This window comes from Zeus faber (genome assembly GCF_960531495.2).
Source record: "Zeus faber genome assembly, chromosome: 4".
NCBI lineage: Eukaryota > Metazoa > Chordata > Actinopteri > Zeiformes > Zeidae > Zeus > Zeus faber.
Window position 1 is genome coordinate 18358128 of NC_137191.1, and position 18543 is coordinate 18376670.

Here is an 18543-nt window from a genome sequence, read left to right on the forward strand (position 1 = left end):
TGTTTATATTACGCTAGTTTAAGCATTCATAGGGAATTATATATATATATATATATATATATATATATATATATATATATATATACACACATACACACATACATATAGATACACACACCCACACACAGTATATATCTCTCTATAAATATATATAGATCTATTTATCTATTTATCTATATATATATATATATATATATATATATATATATACAGTATACACACACACACATATACACTGTGTATATATACACATATACACTGTATGTATAAATATATACACATACATACATAGATACACACACACACACACACACACACACACACACACACACACACACACACACACACACACACACACACACACACACACACACACACACACACACACACACACACACACACAGAGCTTCTTAGCCAGTGTTCTGGTGGAACCTACTTTGTCGGAGAACCACAGCAGGTTGGACTCTGTGTAGTGGGAGAACATTCCGTACACAGGATCCATCAGCTCCTTCAACAGCAGCAGGAAGAACTCTTTAGTGACGCCGCCCGCATCGACGGCCTCTTCCCCATCAAAGATCACCTGCAGGAAGGAACATTGGTAGAATATTGTTTAAAAAATATCATCACATCATCAGGGTTAATGTAGAGTGTGACAGGCGAGGGGGCGTGGTCAAGCGTCGCGCCGCGGGACTCAGTGCCGGCTCCTTCCCACGGCGGCGCACCTGCACCGGATCGGGCTGATCGGGGCCAATTGGTCCGACTTGGCGGGGGCAAGCTTTTATATCTGGTCTGTTTCCCTTCAGTGAGGATCGCGTTGCGCAGGAGAGGTGGCCCTGCGGACACGCGGACCCGGACTCTGGTCGTTCAATTGTTACTTTATGTTCACGTTTGGCCAGCGGGCCTTTTTTGTTGTCTATTTAATACAAACCCCGCCTGCTCGGATACGCCCTGCCATCAGCTTCGGCGTCTCCCTCCTTAACCCGTACCTGTGGCTGGAGTGCTCCACATAGAGTGTGTGAGCTAACTAGTAAAGGGGCTTGATTTCTTTTGACACCAGTAAGAGAATGTCCAAGTCCATCCCTCACCTTGAGTGGTTTCTTGACGTCCACGTCAGAGTAGATGGTGAGCTCGCGTAGGGCGTCGCTCACTAAATGGTCCCTGCGCACGTGCAGCACCAGGAACGGGTTCCTCGCCAGGAGGGGCTCCAGCGTGAGCAGCATGAAAACATTGTGCAGGTTTGCACCGCTCACCGCCATCTTGGAGATCATCATAGGCAGCAGAGGGGAAAAAGAAGCTCTGAGGTGAGTATTCAATTCTAGCGGAAAAATGAAATAAATGTCACTTACATTTTAGCTGTTCTGTTTTTACCAAAAATAAATAAATGTATACAAAAAGCCAGTACCTGCATCTGCAGCTCGGCATCAGTTTGCAGCATGGTGGTCTTAGCTTGAGCGTTAAGTATGAATGGGTAGGCACATAGGGTCACTGAATTCTGTACAAAAAATAAGCCACTGTCAGTATACTACATTTAGCATCGTTATTGTATTATGGAAACACTTGTGCCTTGAATTTTTTCCTTAGATTCTTCCATGAGGACCGATACCTGAATCGATGGTGTTCTCTTTTTCTAAAGAAAACAAAAAGAGAGAAAAGAAGAAACAAAAACAGATCAATTCCGTGCTCGCCTTCTTAGCACGTAACCTTGACAAAGTCAACTGAAAATGGAAATGGAATTCTTTTTTTTTTTTTTTTAACCCTAACAGACATTTTCCATTATTAGGGGTCAAGCCTGCGGGGGCTAAGAAAGTTTTTGTTCAAATCTTTATTATTATTAATCTTCTTGGCATCTTTTGGGCTAAACGTGTCTGGAACGAGACAATCCCGAACCCCGGACATGGTTGAGGTCTTGTTGTAACCGGGGCATATGAGACATCTTGTGGTGCAGGTTTTATCCACATCGACCTACATTTGTAGCAGGAATTATAGAAAAACCGTTTGATGGGAAGTAGAAGAACATTGCTGTATCCTGATAAGTTTGCGGAGCGGGGCGCTTTGTGACATCATTAACCGATATTGACGTTATAACCGTTAAATAAGTCCGGTTTCCGTTTCTGGGTGCTCATACCCATTCAGAGAGTGGCGCTGTGTAGGTAGACCTGGTTGCTTCACGTAGTATTCACGCTCGTTCAGAGGACAGACGGAAGGATCCGATGGGGCATTCAATGTAAACTAGGAAAACTGTAACTCGTGATGTGTCTCGCAGAACCTGGAAAATTGTAATACATACCTAACACGACCAAACTTGACCCTTTGGATTGGGGCCTGCAGTTATATTTGTTTGCTGGTTTATTTAACAGGGACTCTCCCAGAAAAGCGCATTTTGGCATAATCCCTTCAGGCAATGCTGATCTATTTGATTTTGTTTTATTTATTTAACACCACCATACTTAAATGTTATATTGTTTCACATTTCATATCTGAGAATGTGCAGAAAGGCTATTTCATTTTATTTGACTTAATTCAACTGTCACAGTCGAAAGACGCCCTGGACAGGCAATTCCGGTGTGTTTTATTTTGTTTTAACATAGCCTACTTTGTTTAGCACTGTAAAATAAACATTTATTTGATTTATTCCAAAACGTTTGGAAATTTTAAATCTTTGTTCTGTTTAAAGAAAGTGTTGTTAATTATTGTAGCAGACTTGGGGGCGTGGTAGAGCCAGTGCCGGGAGGCGAGGGGAAGTAAGCATGGTAGACTGCACGCTGCCCGCTTTAGTACTAGCTTCGTGCAGTTGAGCTGACTGGCCAAACACGACAGCAGGGAGGTTTTCTTAAGTGTTTGTTTGTCTTACAGTGAGGGAGACCCATGGGCAGGGAGCGTGAGGGTGTACTCCTAAACCGAGCGTTCCACAACTGCCACCGTGAAAAGACTCCAAGGTCTCTGCGTGTGCTTTATTTTATTCGCACTGAAGCGCTTTATGTTGAACTGTCCCAAATAAAACCCGGTGTGCCGGCAAACCTACAGCCAAACGTGCCTCCCTCTCCGTCAGTCCATCTGAACCAGCGTAGCAAGCCTGCTACAATTACGTCGTCTTATGCTGCCTATTTGATTATGAAATGACATGAGCCAGCTCTAGTGACGCCCACTCACAATCTCAGCTTTACTCAGAAACCACTTGAGGTAGTCTTCCTGGATGTCCACCAGGTTGGTGATGTCAGGGATGTAGAAGCGGTTATATTCCACATGCTGGGCTTTCAGGTTCACCTAGAAACACACAAGAAACTCGCTCACCCTCTAGGAACTGGCGCGGTAAACAATAACAGTCATCGTCAAAATGTAGTACTCAAGAGATTATTCGACTAATTCACTAAATTTATTAAAATAAATAAACAAGTCCTTATGTCACCACGGGTTTCCATCCTTAACATTAAGTATACAAGCATACAATGCAAGGCTTGTACGGCCTTTCAGGGTTCAGAAAAATGTAAAACCATCACCTCATCAACTATAACGGACCATTTTGACTCTGGGAGGAATAGGACATATTTACTTAGTGAAGACACAACACAAGAGGTCTTGCACTTGAACCTTGTGGAGTTTTTCCAGCAGCTTCAGCGTGGCGCTAATGTAGCTCTCGTGAAACACGGGAATGAGAAGCGTCTTTCCCCCCGTTAATAGAAACACCACGATGCTCTTGTACATGTCGACCAATCTGGAAAACACACTGCCATCTGCGAAGCACCACCAGTTATCTGCAGGACGAGAGAAACACTCTCAGTTCCTAGTCCGTACAGCTTCAACAAAAAAAAGCGGAAGGCTTGCTCTGTGTGTGTGTGTGTGTGTGTGTGTGGTCACATACTTCTGCTTCAAAGCGCAGTGTACAGGTTCTAAGGATTTAGTGTTTTTAGTGATAGTTGTGACCAAAAACGCTTGATTTTGCAGCGGATTTTCTCAAAACTTGTGATGCGACATGCAAAAATATTGAGGGGCGAATTCACAAAGATTGGATTGCGGCCGCTAATAGCACCATGAATTGCGCATTAATTGTGCCCACTATGTGCGGGGTTTTAGCATCCAATTCACAAAAGATATTGCACTAATGATATGATAGAGCAAACACACCCATGAAGTTTGCTGCTGAGTGCAATTTGCCCTTGTTCTGCATCTGATCGCAATGATCCATGTGGCAAAGCCGACATTTTCTTTCTTTTGCTCTCTTTTTTGAGCTTCAACTACGCAACATTATGTTGATATCTGGTTTGAGTGTCGGAGCACAGAATCGGATATATATCGGCCGGTCACCAGTCATGGATCAAGCTGTGAGGTTACAGGCCCACAGGTCGTAGCATCTGGTCCAATCTGAGGGATTTAGTTTAAATACAGAATAAATGTACAGTATTGTTTTGTATTGATTGATTGTTTTCCGTAATAAAATCACAATAAAATATATATATATTTTGCATAGTTTCAGCTGGAATTTCATACCTGCCTATTTTGACCAAGTATTGCATAGTTAGTACACAAAATGCGTTGGCAGTTCTAGACTGGTAGAAAGTGTCAAATAATAAAAATGTGTTTTTTGGGGAAATATATGGCATTAATATTTATTATCAATTTATATTAAAGTTGATCAGCCACAGCATGAAGCTTTGGGAAAGGGTAGTGGAGGCTAGGTTAAGATGAGAGGTGGGGATCAGCCAGCAGCAGTATGCTTTCATGCCAGGAAACAGTACTACAGATGCAAGGAGGAGGAGAGCCTGGAGAAGTGGATGCATGCATTAGAGAGAAGAGGAATGAAAGTCAGCAGGAGTAAGACAGAATACATGTGCCTGAATGGGAGAGAGGGCAGCGAAAAGCTGATAATGCAAGGAGTGGAGGTGGAGAAGGCGGATGAGTTCAAGTACTTGGGGTCGACCATCCAAAGCAGCGGAGAGTGCGGGAGAGAGGTGAAGAAGAGAGTACGGGCAGGGTGGAGAAGAGTGTCCGGAGTGATCTGTGACAGAAATGTTCCAGCAAGAGTGAAGGGGAAGGTCTACAGGACGGTAGTGAGACCAGCTATGTTGTACGGTTTAGAGGCGGTGGCACTGACAAAAAGGCAGGTGGCTGAACTGGAGGCGGCAGAGTTGAGGACGTTGAGATTTTCATTGGGAGTGATGAGGATGGACAGGATTAAGAATGAGTACATTAGAGGGACAGCTCAGGTTGGACAGTTTGGTGAAAAAGTGAGGGAGGCGAGATTGAGATGGTTTGGACACGTGTGTGGGAGAGATGAGAGTTACATTGGGAGAGGGATGCTGAGGATGGAGCTGCCAGGCAAGAGGAAAAGAGGAAGGCCAAAGAGAAGGTTTATGGATGTGGTGACGGAGGACACGCAGGCGGTTGGTGTCAGGGAGGAAGATGCGCAGAACAGAAGGTATTGGAGGCAGATGGTCGGCTGTGGCGACCCTTAACGGAGCAGCCGAAAGGAGAAGATATGGCATTAATATTTTGGCATAGGGCCTTTGGAATATTTTGTTGTATATATCACGTTATGTGTGTGTGTGTGTGTGTGTGTGTGTGTGTGTGTGTGTGTGTGTGTGTGTAAATCCCACCTAACACTTTGCTGGGATTGGCATCCAGCCGTAGGATGGCCATGGCCAGGGGAATCGTGAGGCTGATGTAGTTCTTGGAGTCCTGCAAGACGGGACACTCGGACAGGATCAGGTAGATCCTCATGGCCTCCACATCAGGGGGCGAACACGGCAGCTGGGGGATCAGCAGGCTCTCAAAACTCTTGGTGGCCTGGGTGCGGAGGAAGTAGCTCGTTATTTGCTTATTTCATGACATAAAAACAAACAAACCTCCATAAAAAGCAAGTGAAGGAAAATCATTCAGCTTTATTGAAAATATGAATCGGAGGAGCCGAAAAACAGGCAGGGATAGATTTTTTATTCCATGAAAAAGGTCAGAAAACAAAATATATACAATGTTAAGATTTGGGAATGGCCCTTAGGGGACTAGAACGCAGCCGGGAGACAGAGTAATGAATTATATTGGGTTGAGGTGTTCCTAACATAACATTAGTGAGCTCATGGTGGAAGAGGTGACTCAGTCCTCAATTTGGTGAGCGTGACATGAGGAAAACATGAATTCATATCATAAATCCCTTCTTACTTCCTCATGATATTATTATCTCCCATATCAAATTCAATTAAAAACAATATTACAATATGCGCTACTAAAATGACGACTAAAATATTTCTTATACATATACTCGTGTGTGCCTAGACCCTTTACCTGCTCCAAAAGTCCAGAAAAGGCCGGTTTGTTGAGCGTCTCAAACAGGATTCTGACAGAGTTCAGATCAATCCCGGGGATCTTTGGGTTGGTTTTGAAGTGGCCGTCATCACTGAGGAAGCAAAGACAGCGTCGTTATCATAGCTGTTCTTAAGCCCCCTGGTCGTGTCACACACAGCATTTCAAAAGGTCAGCGCTCTGGGACTCTGGGACTTTGTGGCGAAGCCTTGATATAAAAAGGAACATGGCGCTTGGGATTAGATCCAGTCTATTCTAACCTGTCATCCGTCAAGGCATGTGGTTTCACTAGCAGGGTTAATACTAGATGGCCATTGTTATGTAGCACTGTGTGTGGTTTGTGTGTAGTATTCTGTGTGCTTGCACATAGGTTTCTTTATGCAGATGTCCAGCGGGCCATTCCAGTCTAATGATTGGTCTTCACGAGGCAGCTGGCTTTTTGTCAGGGGTAAATATGGACGAGGGTTGTTTGTGTCAACCGCTAAGCAGGTTTGTTCCTTGAGTCTTGTGGAGTCATGGAGTCACTGCTGACATGCATGAGAGGAGGTGTGTTTTTCCAAACTTAACTTTGAGGTATTCGTGGGAAAAGTAACCTTGTATTAAGCAATAATATGTCTGCTATTTATTTGGTCTAGCGAGGCAGGATGGCAAAACAGGAAAAACGCAAAACACTGTATTGCTGATGAAAGTTCACAGTACAGCTCATATATAAATCAGTGCAGAATGAAGAACTCTGCAGAACTGTCATCGCAAAAAAGTATTGTTTGTTCGCAGACTCCCCCGAGCTTACCACCGTTTTGGAAATCAGTTTATCATGACATCCAAAGTGAGAGAACAAGCTGGCTAAACCACCTCTCATGCACTCTTCCCCGTTAGTATTGTCCTCACCCCACTCTGTGGGGAAACCATGCCAGTGGTTTATATAACTGTTAAATCCTCATGGATTTCAGCCTGTTTTTCCACAGAAGGCATAAATTAAGTACTTCTGCTTCACTCCATAGGAGGCTGTTCCACTTTGTTGCACCATGAAGCGACAGGCTCTGCAGACCAGTTTGTGCCGAACAGCCAGCATTACTGTCCATATGTCCAGACTCTTCCCTGAACTGACATCAGCAGTTTTGATTAACAGCATGGTAAACAGCGATTGTGATATTGTGTCTTTGTGTCTAGGTACAGTATGTGCACGTTTCATAAGTGATGCATGTCCAGAAGGCCTAAAATTAAGCCTTTCCCAGGGGCCAAAGATCACATCCAGCAGCTTGGATTTCAGTTTTGCATTAGAGGACTGTAATGTTTAAACCTCAGCTGAACTCAATTATCAGTAAGCATTGGTCTAGTCTGGTCTATATTTAACTTCAAGCAATTTTAACCCTTGCTCTGAGGCATTTACCTGAACCTTAATAGCTGTTTTCGCACCGCATGAACTTTTTCATAGTTCTAAGAACATTTTGAGGAAGCGTCCCTTTTTTTGTGTCCGCACTGCAGGAACTAGTTCTTAGAACGCCTTTTTGAGGGACTTTTTTAGCTGCTCCCCGAGGTCAGGGTCTAAGCGGCATAAGAGGAACCTCCAGTGGCGTAAGTGCACGGTGACTGGTCCAGACCTAAGTGCACAGTCCCTCGCCAGTCCCTCGGACTGAGGACAGTCCACCAGTTTAAGTTGCATCGCGGGGACCAGCCCATATACACTCAGTGGAAATAAAAAAATAACCAGTAAAAAACAATTACATTTTATTTATTTATTTATTTTTTTATTGTAGATGTATTTATTTCATTTATTTTATTTTCCGGCGTTCACTGAATAAAACAAAATATCCACGTGCACCGTCCCGTGCCTTACGAATGAAACAAACTTTTAAATTACGTCTTCGAGATCTAATATGAGTGAAGATTCAGCAATTGGATTGCTTTTTTCTCGCATCAAATTTGTTCAGAAACGAACAAGGTGAAATAAGTGAAAGTTACGGAGTAAATACAACAGGGAACACGGAAGTCGTGCTGAAACTCCATTGGCTGAAGTCACCGCAGAGATCTTATAAGCAGTGCGAATAAAACCACAAAAAAAGCTGTTAAAGGTATTAAGTTCTCGGGGGACCTCCCTAGTTCCCTGTTCCCCTCAGGGAGTCCACAGAACTGCTCGGTGCCACCACGCCTAACGAGAAATGCAGATGTGAGCAAAGCCTGGCTTCGTAACGGCAGGAAAATATTAATTATTAACTTTAACACCTTTGGTCCAGGAAGCTGGCATTCCAACAGGCCGTGGAGGAGAGCAGGAGGATGATGTCACTGTAAAAAGTGTATATGCGCATATAAATAAATGTTCTACTATGTGACAATTCCAAAATTCTGGCTTTCACCCCACTCACAGTCACAATGATTGTCGACTTACTTTATGACACATGAATCTGTGTTCTCTATCAGCTTCATCCTCCACAAATTTAAACTGTCGTAATTAATCTGGGAGATGCCTTTGCTGATGTTGATCACTCTGAAGTCTTCTGGGGGGGCGGTGGTCTGCAATACAGGGGGAGTCAAGATTTCACTTCACACACACAAGGAAAATTGCCCCAATTTGAGCACAGCGACTGACCTATGACCAAAAGGGAAACGTTACTCAGATCGCAATTTGTCTACAGGTATCTACAGGCAACATATTGTGCTGCATTGACATTCGTCCATACAAGTACAAGTATCGCAGTAGGTGTAATGTCCGCATTAACGCATATCCCTAGTGACTTTCAAGACATCCATGACAGAAATGCCTCAAGAATTTTGAATCATGGAGGAAGTCAGCAGCAACATTTATAGCAATAATGCCACCCAGTGGTGAAATTCAAAGTAACAGCATTAAAGGGCCAGTATTTTTTTCCCCCAATTCCAGCTATTTTATATAATATCAAAACAAAAAGTATAGTAAAGATGTTAAAATGTATTATATATATATATATTTTTTTTTTCAATAATAAATAAAAGGTAACAATTCAATTTTCACATTTTTTCCAGCTCTATCAGGACATTCGAGAGAACACAAATGACTGAGCATTTGGAATGATGGAGAACAGTCAACAAGTTTGTCAATTTTGAACATGTAAACTAAATGCAGATACCAACTGCCATTGATCATGATATTGAACAGAAATTTGCAAAATGATCAGAAAATGTTCATCCACAGTGACAAACACGTCAGGAGTTTTGACTGCAGAACCGATTTTCAAGGCCAAGGTAGGAAGGTCAAACTTAGCCATTTCTGTGTTTACCAGTCTCTGTAGTAAATAATAACATTGAAAAAATGTACTATTGAACAGTGTGAAAATGAAACCAAAGCTAAATGTTCTGAAGCATTCCGCTATTCACGTTCACGATAAGCTACCAGCAGTTACCATCGGAGCTTTTAAATGACAGGAGACTAGATTTTTGTTCATGAATACACGTAGTACAGGTAAGCAATAGTCACTTGATATAAAGGTTCAAAATCAGCTATGAACAGTCTAGCATGAAAGACGCAGTAGAGATCCCTGATCAGATGCATCGATAATTTAGATAGAATTCGGATCAACACAATTTTGTTATATAATAATGAGGCAAAGTCTATAACCATTGTAGAAGGTTAGGCAGCCAAACCGATTATTGAAAAAGGGAAAAGCAAAAGCTGTCAGCACGCTTACCTGTTTCTCTGAGTACAGTATGAAATTATGATCTCCCCCAGAGTTGATTTTGGTTATGGAATAAGGTTCTGATTCTAACAAAGGCAAGACAAGAGAGAAGACATATATTGCTCTATTCTGTTCGGTGCTCCACACATATTTAGTACGCTAAAATTTAGGAACATACAGCAACTCTCTAAGTACATTACAATGCTGCTGAAGTTAAAGTGGTCATCTGTAAAAATATTTTGTTTAAAAATAGAATCCCATATTTTATACTTATTTAGTTGGTACTTTATAAGAAACAGCCATTCAATATATTTGTATTTTGCATGTGCTCCTCTTTATGTGAAACTTCCATTGTTGAATGCACTTGAACATGTGGTCTAATCACCAAACCCACTATTTTATGAATTGAGAGTGACACGATAAATCATGGTGTGTAAAATCCAATACTGCACCAATAAATGAACAAAGTGAAAAGACGCTGAAATGAGGAGCATCGTGCTGCACTTGGTAACACGTAAATGTTTCCAGCAACTGCTCAATTGCCTAAACACAATTCTGCACCCATAAATAAACACTACATTAAGATGATGTATTTTGTCTATACCAGTTTCTCTTAAGACACCATTGATTTAAAAAGAGACAAAAGTTTAAAGAAAAATGATGATCGAGTCACCTGTTCTATGGGAGTTTCCTGTGAGAAGGCTTCTTTTGACAGGGAACGGACTTCTGGCATCGCCAAGGGTTCCTGTGCCCAGCTGACCCTGACTGTTCGAGCCAAAGGCATACACCATGCCAGAGGAAGGCACAAATGCCAGGGTGTGGCGTCTGATGGATTGCAGAGAGAAAGAATAAAGTTAGAACACAGTGGAACATACAGAACCTCTGTATTTTGTTCTACAATGGTACCTGCCACAGGCGATCTGAGACACCTCACTTCCCATCAGCTCCATGACTCGTCTGGGTAAAGGCTCATTGTTGGTGGAGTCGTGACCGAGTTGACCCTGAGAGCCATCCCCAAATGTAAACAACCCCCCATCCTGCCATATGGACAAAAGATCACTGTTTATTTTTTGAAATAGGACAAATAACAATCTTTTTGGGTCAGGGACTGAACCCAAGGCAGTTTAAATCTTCAAAGGCAAAGTGAGATATGAAGAATGAAGAAGAATGACACACTGATACCTTTGTCAGGGCAGCTGTGTGTTCATCTCCACAGCTGATGTACACAACTTTTTGGGATCTGAGAAATTTGATGTGGCATGGGACAGCGCGATCTGGGGGAGGTCGCACAAAAATCGAGGTTAAAAGTAATGCTATGCCAATGCTTTTTAAAACTGGAGTTTTACTATCACAATGTCTATCTCGATGTTTGCAATCAGAATCGAGCAGCATTATGTAGTAAAATGGTGCAATCATGACCACATCCTTTGGCGACCGCGATTGCCCCAGTGCGCCATCGCTCCATGGTACCTTGCTCATCATTGAGGCCGAGCTGTCCCGCACTGTTCTTGCCCCATCCGAACACGGCCCCGGACAATGATAGTGCAAAACTGTGGTCCCCCCCAGCGGTGATCTGCGCCAGGGGGATCCCTGATAGAGACTTGAGGGGATGAGGGGACAGCGTGCTTGGCTCTCCCTTCCCTAGACCAAGCTGGCCGCTGGAGTTCTGGCCCCATGTGAACAGTTGGCCATCTGAGACAGAAGGGGGGACCAGAGGGAGAAGTGAGCCATACAGCCAACAGTGCAGCTGCAGAACAGTACGAGTTAAATGTGTGGTTACACTACGCTATGTGACAATACAAAGTAGTTCAAAATGGGGTTGGATGTACAACAAAACTAAGTTCACTACTTGTGCATCCTGAGACTCATCTTGTGTCATGGAGAGTTTAACCCTTTCACACCTCTAGAAAGTGCGATGCAGTGCTGGTTGCCACACATAACTTGAGAGATGCGGTGCTCACACAGCTTTTTGATCAACCTAGACAAGATAAGAAATACATGATCTCATGAGGACATTAGCAAAGAGGCTAGTGGATACTCATGGTGCTTCCCATCATTAGTTATAGTTAGTCAACAACATTGTGATGATTAGGACTAGTGATTTTGACTGTTGATTTCATAAAATAAAGTAATATTAATTGTTGAGGGCACAATTATTGAATAAATTGCAGATATTAAATACATTTTTGGAAAAAACAATGAAATCATTTTGTGGAATTAAGTGCTGTATTATATTTCTGTAAGTGAAGATCAAACTAAGAGACATGTTTACACTAATCATCAAAATAAATCTGTCTTCAATCACATGTAAAAATGGCCTTTTACAAGAATGCGTTATAGTTATTTGATGATTGTAAGTGATTGAAATCTTTACAGCCTGTGGTTTTAAGACAGGGCTTTAGAACAGTACCAAGATTTTAAGTCACACATTCTAATAAATTTGACTCATTAGTCCAAAATTCAGTCTGAAACTAAATAAAGATAATGAGAAATATAAGAAGTGAACACATTTCAATAGTTTCAGTAAAGATTTTCATTTAAAAGCAAGAACTGTTGCATTTTTAAAAACTCTGGGAGCTAAATTAAAGGTTTATTTGTACCACATTAAAATGCAACCATTACAGTGGAACAAAGTGAATTGCAATTTTTACATTTTGCAGTGAAATGTGATATTGCAGTAAACATGCTTCATTGCATTGTTTTCATGTCACAAAAACAACAAAATGGAGATTTGCTTTGGAAGAATGACATTCTGAATTTGTGACAGAAATGTATGAAAACCACATCGAAATACAATTCACTTATTTATATTGCATTCCACTGTGTGGTGCTTTAAATGTGACAAATCTGCAGCATTTGGAGAAATGTGACACAATGCCTAGCCTTCCATGCATTTCTAAATGAAATGTCACGACTGTCCTACCACAATCATCTAGCAAGTAGGCCCTAATTGGGCCTGAATAGGAACTAATTGGAGGAATGACTCAAGTGAAGTACAAAATTGTATCACAGTGGTAGTACTTTTACTTTCCACCCCTGCTTTTTGTGAACCACTAGACTGCTTGGGCTCTAGTTTTTACTAAAATGACTCAGAAATATACAATGGATCACTGGCAATGACAATTCTAAAATGAAGGGGAGGCATTATCAAGCACAACAATCCATAATCAGTTCTGACTCCATTTTGCTTCTCTCTTAGTTTACAGTGATGTCAGGATTCTGTGATGCCACAGGATAAACACAAGTGTTCTTCGGTCGTATTCAGCTGTTACCTGATGGCAAATAATTTTTCTTATTGTATTGTTACATTAAAAATGTTTTAGTGTATTCTTGCATGTTTGTCATTTGTCAAAACTACTCATCTTTATCCATTCAAGCTGTTATACATATTCCCAAAAAAACAGTATACATTATGTTGAATGCAGCAACCCCCTCTGAAATGATCCCTGCCCTGTTACAGAAGGGGTTACATTTTCTCAATAGCACGCCATTGGGTCACCTGGGGATGCGAACAGCCTCCTCTGCGGTCCCCAGGCCCAGCTGGCCCCCGTTCCCGGCCCCCCAGGAAAACACCTGGCCCTGCTCGTTCACCACCACAGAGTGGGCTTGGCCACACGACACCAGCGCTATCTTCTGAGTGTCCAGAGCCCCCACAAGCTCTGCAGAGAGGAGGAAGGACTCATCGGGCTACGTGCGGCTGCCCCCATTGGATTGACGGCATGATTCCAAATCCCTCAATATTACAACCATCCGTGAAATGGTTGCCCGTTCGGCTCTAGATCACACAAGATATTTTAAAGATTCAAGAAGAGGAATTTTGGCCGCCAATTAACTATCATAGAAATGATTGTGATTACTGAATTTACTTTTTTGTTAATTTTATGCAGCTACCATGGTATAAGCTTAAAATAGTGTACAGTAATTATACACATACAGTACATGTTATGAGCCTATTGAGAAACTTACCGCTCTGCAACTTCTCACTGTGTCCAATGGGGCAAACATTTAAGCCTTAAAAATATGTTAAATCTCCTTTTTAAAAAAGGGAAGCTCACAGCTCTCAGTATTTATCCTGTATGTTATATGTCAAATGGTGCATTAATTAATGCTTTTGCCCTTCCTTCCTATCCGTGTTAACATAAGAGACTTGAAACAGGAAGTTGTGGCGCTTCCCACTGGCAACCTACTGTAGCCAATTGGATGTACTGTGGCAATTGCAAATAGTAGTTTTATTTAAAAATATGTATTATAATTGTTGTTCAAACATGTTTAAAAACATATGGGACTATAATGTGAGTTTCCCATTTTTTGTTTTTTTGGACTGTATTCAAGCACACTGAAATCTGCAGCAGAGTGGTAGGTTTCTCAATAGTAAAGCATTCAGTGAGGTTGTGCTATGAACAGTTACAAATGATTGGAGCCAACATTTTAATAATACCTGGGATTAAAAATAATGACCCTTTAATTTACTTCAACCCAAATAATGGAAACGCGCCAAATTTATATTCAAACTGTTGCAATATTTTTCACATTTGCTTGAAATTCCATTTGAATTTGAATGTATAGTAAGCATAACATTATGGAATTTAATGATTTTACAAAATTATCACGATCACAGTTATCATTTGAGGGGAAATTTTAAATAAAGTCTGGAAGAGATTATTATTATATTATTACTATTACTATTATCTAGTTCAGGATTCCCTTTCCTACCTAAAAATGAAGTTAGATGTTACCCTCAATAGTATTTTTGTAACTATGAACTCATAGTGGATATATCTAAATAAACATCAGAAAGCGTCAGCGTCTAAGAATGTCACCATGCAAAAACACACCTCTTTAAGGAATTTTGCATGGACAGAGTTTCTTGTCAACATCCTTTGGAAAGTCTCATTCCCCCTTGGCAAAGATTCAACACATTCTCTTTCGGTTTCTTTCTTTCTTTTTCTTTCTCAGACAGACTAAGACTAAAATGCAGATAATTATGGCAGACATCAACACCAGGAAATCACATAATGGGAATTTGTAGCTTTGTCAGTAATATGACAATTGAGTGCCGATGCAAAATAAATGATTTGGTAACTTCAAGTTCTTCCACACACATAAGGAAACAAAAACTTTGAGCGATATGACATTGTTTGGAATCTCATTAGCAGCTACAAGAGTCCGCACACCAAACCACCAATAATAATTCCACTAGACCTACAAAATATTAATACATTTGAAATATAAAATGATTACCTTTATATTTTTATTTTCCTAAGCCACATTGACCATTTAAATATACACAGAATTTTTTTTTTTTTGGGGGGTTCCCAAAAGAGTTCCATTACTACTACTGCAATACTGCTGTCATACTTTATTGGCAATCCATTTAGTCATGGAGTGAACCCTTAATTTATAGAACCCTCCAAAAGAGAAGAATATATGATGCAATACTATTAATATCCTTAAAAGGCCAAAATATAATTGGATTCAAGTGACATGTGTCCGTCATGAGAACATTTTGAATAATGAACGAACGAATACACATACCTGGCGAAGCCCCAGGTTTGTCGTGACCAAGCTGTCCACAGTTGTTGGAGCCACACGTGTAGACACTGCCATCATGAAGAAGGAACATGGAGTGCTGTGCTCCACAGGCAACCTCTTTGAGTCCCCGGCCACTGAAGAGCTGACAGTTCATGGGCTCGATCACAGGCTTCTCCTCACCGATGCCCAGCTGTCCATTCATTGCATTTCCCCAACACAGCATGGCGGTGGTTGGATGCAGCAGAGCGGGCACAAGGTCAAGAAGAGAAGGGTCAACCAAGGGCAGAAGATGGGCTATGATGTCCTTGGAAAAGGCCCTGATCTCTCCCCTTGCAGATCACTATCCTGAAAAGGGAAAGAGAAAGCACAGCAATGTCACCATTCTTCAGAAGAAACACATGCCAGCTATGACACCTGGGGTGGGTTTAAAAAGCTGGGTGTGGTTAAGCGCGATGTAAACCCAATGAGGGATAAGGGACGAAGCATTTAAATAACCCTATTCGGTGTAATCCCTGTTTAAGCAGCTCCAACCGGCCCTGCCTTGACGCCGATTCACTCGCATATTGCAAGCCGCTGACAGCTGGCTGAGACGAAGGAACACGGACACAGGCAAACCGAAAAAGAGGAAACGTAAGAAAAAAGGAACAGTGGAGACGGAAAGCAGCAGAGAGACAGAGAGAGGGAGAGAGAGATGGGATGAAACATGAGACGCTCAGAGAGATAGGGAAGGAGCTTTTCTAAAAGAAAACACACACACACACACACACACACACACACACACAGATTATGCAATGTCAATGTGTTTAATTGTCAATAAAAAAAAACGGTCAAAGAAGTCGGTGTGCAGGTGAAAAGGATGGGTACAGCTGAGAGCTTTATGGCATCATTTATTTTGTTATTTTATGTATTAAGCTTGCAGGTAGAACGTGAGAAATATATATATAGAGTGTGTGTGTGTGTGTGTGTGTGTGTGTGTGTGTGTGTGTGTGTGCGTGCGTGCGTGCGTGCGTGCGTGTGTGCGTGTGTGTGTGTGTGTGTGTGTGTGTGTGTGTGTGTGTGTGTGTGTGTGAAATGGCAACGCACTATACACCCAGAGGAGAACTGAGTTCACCACAGGCTTATATGAAAGCTAATATGAAAGCTAATATGCTAGCCGCTTAGATGCAGATACCGTAGCGGGCTATTAGCTCGATCAGGTCACTGTGCGACCATCGGCAAGCTGGAGACGTACCGCTCGACATACTTCAACAAACAAATGCGCTATCAATTTGATGTTGCGCTTGACAAAAATATGGTTTGTCCGATTTGAAGCGGTGTTTTTACCTAGACAGTGGCATTCCGTCATCCCGAGGCGAGAACGGGGCGTTCCGATCCGACGCACCTCATTAAAGCAACAACAAGGAAGTGGTTCAGGGTCCGCGTCACTGGCCACGTGGCCTGCTGTCAAAACACTCGCCAGCTCACTGGAAGCACACGTGATCCACACCCCCTTCTTTAAATTGAGCTTATTGTTTTTGTGATAATAATGAATGTTATGATGATGATAATGATGATGATGATGATTTTTATTATTATAATTATTATTATTATTATTATAGTAGACCACACACACACACACACACACACAACACAAGTGCAATTTTTTAATATAACAAAAAAAAAAGAAAAGAAAGTGCATTCCCTGATGTCCAATGTGTCAAGATATGTGCAATGCACTTGGTACTCTGGTTTCTATTTATCGATTTATTTTTTATTTTTTTACGTTTCGATACATTTTAGATTGTCTATAGCGTGAACCTTCATATTTTTATGCTCTCTATTTTCTGCTGTCCCCTTTTTGCTGCTGGAAGGATGTAAATTTCCCTGCTGTGGGACTATTAAAGGTTTATCTTATCTTATCTTTTTGTTATTAGCGTTATTAGAACCCCATTGTCATTGTTTGGGTCTCAGAAATCTCGTGGTACAAGTTTTATCTTTTATTGAAGGTTGTATACATTGATATCTCTGGAATGTCTATACATTTTGAGAGTGATTTTATTTGGGTTTTTATTTTGTTGAACTCAAAACAACATCATCTCACTTACTCTCCATGTCAAAACATTTTGTATCTGGGTCTTAAGCACCGCTGTCAAACTGACAGCTCCATACTGCTTGTTCCTGGAGTCTCCAAACCGTGCATCACCTGATTAAATGTGCCTCTTATTAGCGAGATGTATGGAGAATCAACGGGTATATATAATCCTTTAAATATAAAAAAATATAACCCCTTCATCTGTATTTAATGTCATCAGAGATTTTGCAGCAACTTCTGTTGTCATTTTTCCAGTCGTTCTGAGTTATTTGCAATCCTTTACTTAAGAGTTTTGTCCGGAGTTTTCGGAGTTTTGTTCAGAGCTTTCAGAAGGTATTTTGGTCTTTTTTTTCAAGAGGAAAGTGAGAAAAGAGAGTCAGAAAGAGTCAGAAAATTCTGATGTCAGTTATATCTGCATGTGCTGCTGATCTTGGTGGGGTCCCGATTGTTGACCAATCAATAGACTGCAATGCTATCATGCGACCTGGTCAAGTGTCATTTGCCCATGCACGCATATTACGGCGATTATAAAAATACTAAATTATTCCACAATAATGGACTGATCTGGATCACACTTGGACGATGACATGCTCCTTTGAGGCAGGACCCCTAAATATAGCTGCAGACAGCAATGCACAGGGTCCAGGTTAGTCGCATTCCTGTGAAACGCAGCATCACTTATTATAAAGCTGAGTTACAATTTGGAACGCAGCATTGTCTCCCTCTCATCTTGATCCTGCGTGAAGCAACCAATACACAACAATGGAGTCTAGATTGCACCGTTCACCTGACCCCATGAGAAAGTGGCCCTAGAGCCACAACATGCACATATATAACAAATTGGATGATGGTGTCACAAAGCGCCCTGCGCCACCACCCCAACCGGCTCCACCACCCAGCTCTGCCAACGTTTGGCTACTTCCGGTAGACTGGCAACGGTTTTTCACTAATTCCTGCTCCAAATATAGATAGATTTGGATCAAACTTGGACCACAA

At 41.6% G+C, this 18543-nt stretch overlaps 1 protein-coding gene across 1 annotated transcript in view; it reads right to left on the bottom strand.

The window, feature by feature from the left end:
* herc3 (HECT and RLD domain containing E3 ubiquitin protein ligase 3) overlaps positions 1 to 16839 on the bottom strand; it is a 32487-nt gene extending 15648 nt beyond the window's left edge. The window contains exons 1-19 of the mRNA XM_079998477.1: positions 16800 to 16839; positions 15480 to 15821; positions 13444 to 13603; positions 11846 to 11922; positions 11415 to 11636; positions 11127 to 11218; positions 10851 to 10981; positions 10618 to 10769; positions 9957 to 10030; positions 8681 to 8805; positions 8518 to 8577; positions 6277 to 6388; positions 5592 to 5781; positions 3589 to 3752; positions 3151 to 3264; positions 1604 to 1627; positions 1403 to 1492; positions 1086 to 1256; positions 437 to 580 (exon numbers count right to left, since the gene is read on the bottom strand). Coding sequence (XP_079854603.1) covers positions 437 to 580; positions 1086 to 1256; positions 1403 to 1492; positions 1604 to 1627; positions 3151 to 3264; positions 3589 to 3752; positions 5592 to 5781; positions 6277 to 6388; positions 8518 to 8577; positions 8681 to 8805; positions 9957 to 10030; positions 10618 to 10769; positions 10851 to 10981; positions 11127 to 11218; positions 11415 to 11636; positions 11846 to 11922; positions 13444 to 13603; positions 15480 to 15699 — 2322 coding nt within the window. The 5' untranslated portion in view covers positions 15700 to 15821; positions 16800 to 16839. The remainder of the gene's footprint in view (positions 1 to 436; positions 581 to 1085; positions 1257 to 1402; positions 1493 to 1603; positions 1628 to 3150; positions 3265 to 3588; positions 3753 to 5591; positions 5782 to 6276; positions 6389 to 8517; positions 8578 to 8680; positions 8806 to 9956; positions 10031 to 10617; positions 10770 to 10850; positions 10982 to 11126; positions 11219 to 11414; positions 11637 to 11845; positions 11923 to 13443; positions 13604 to 15479; positions 15822 to 16799) is intronic.
* Positions 16840 to 18543: the final 1704 nt, after the last annotated feature.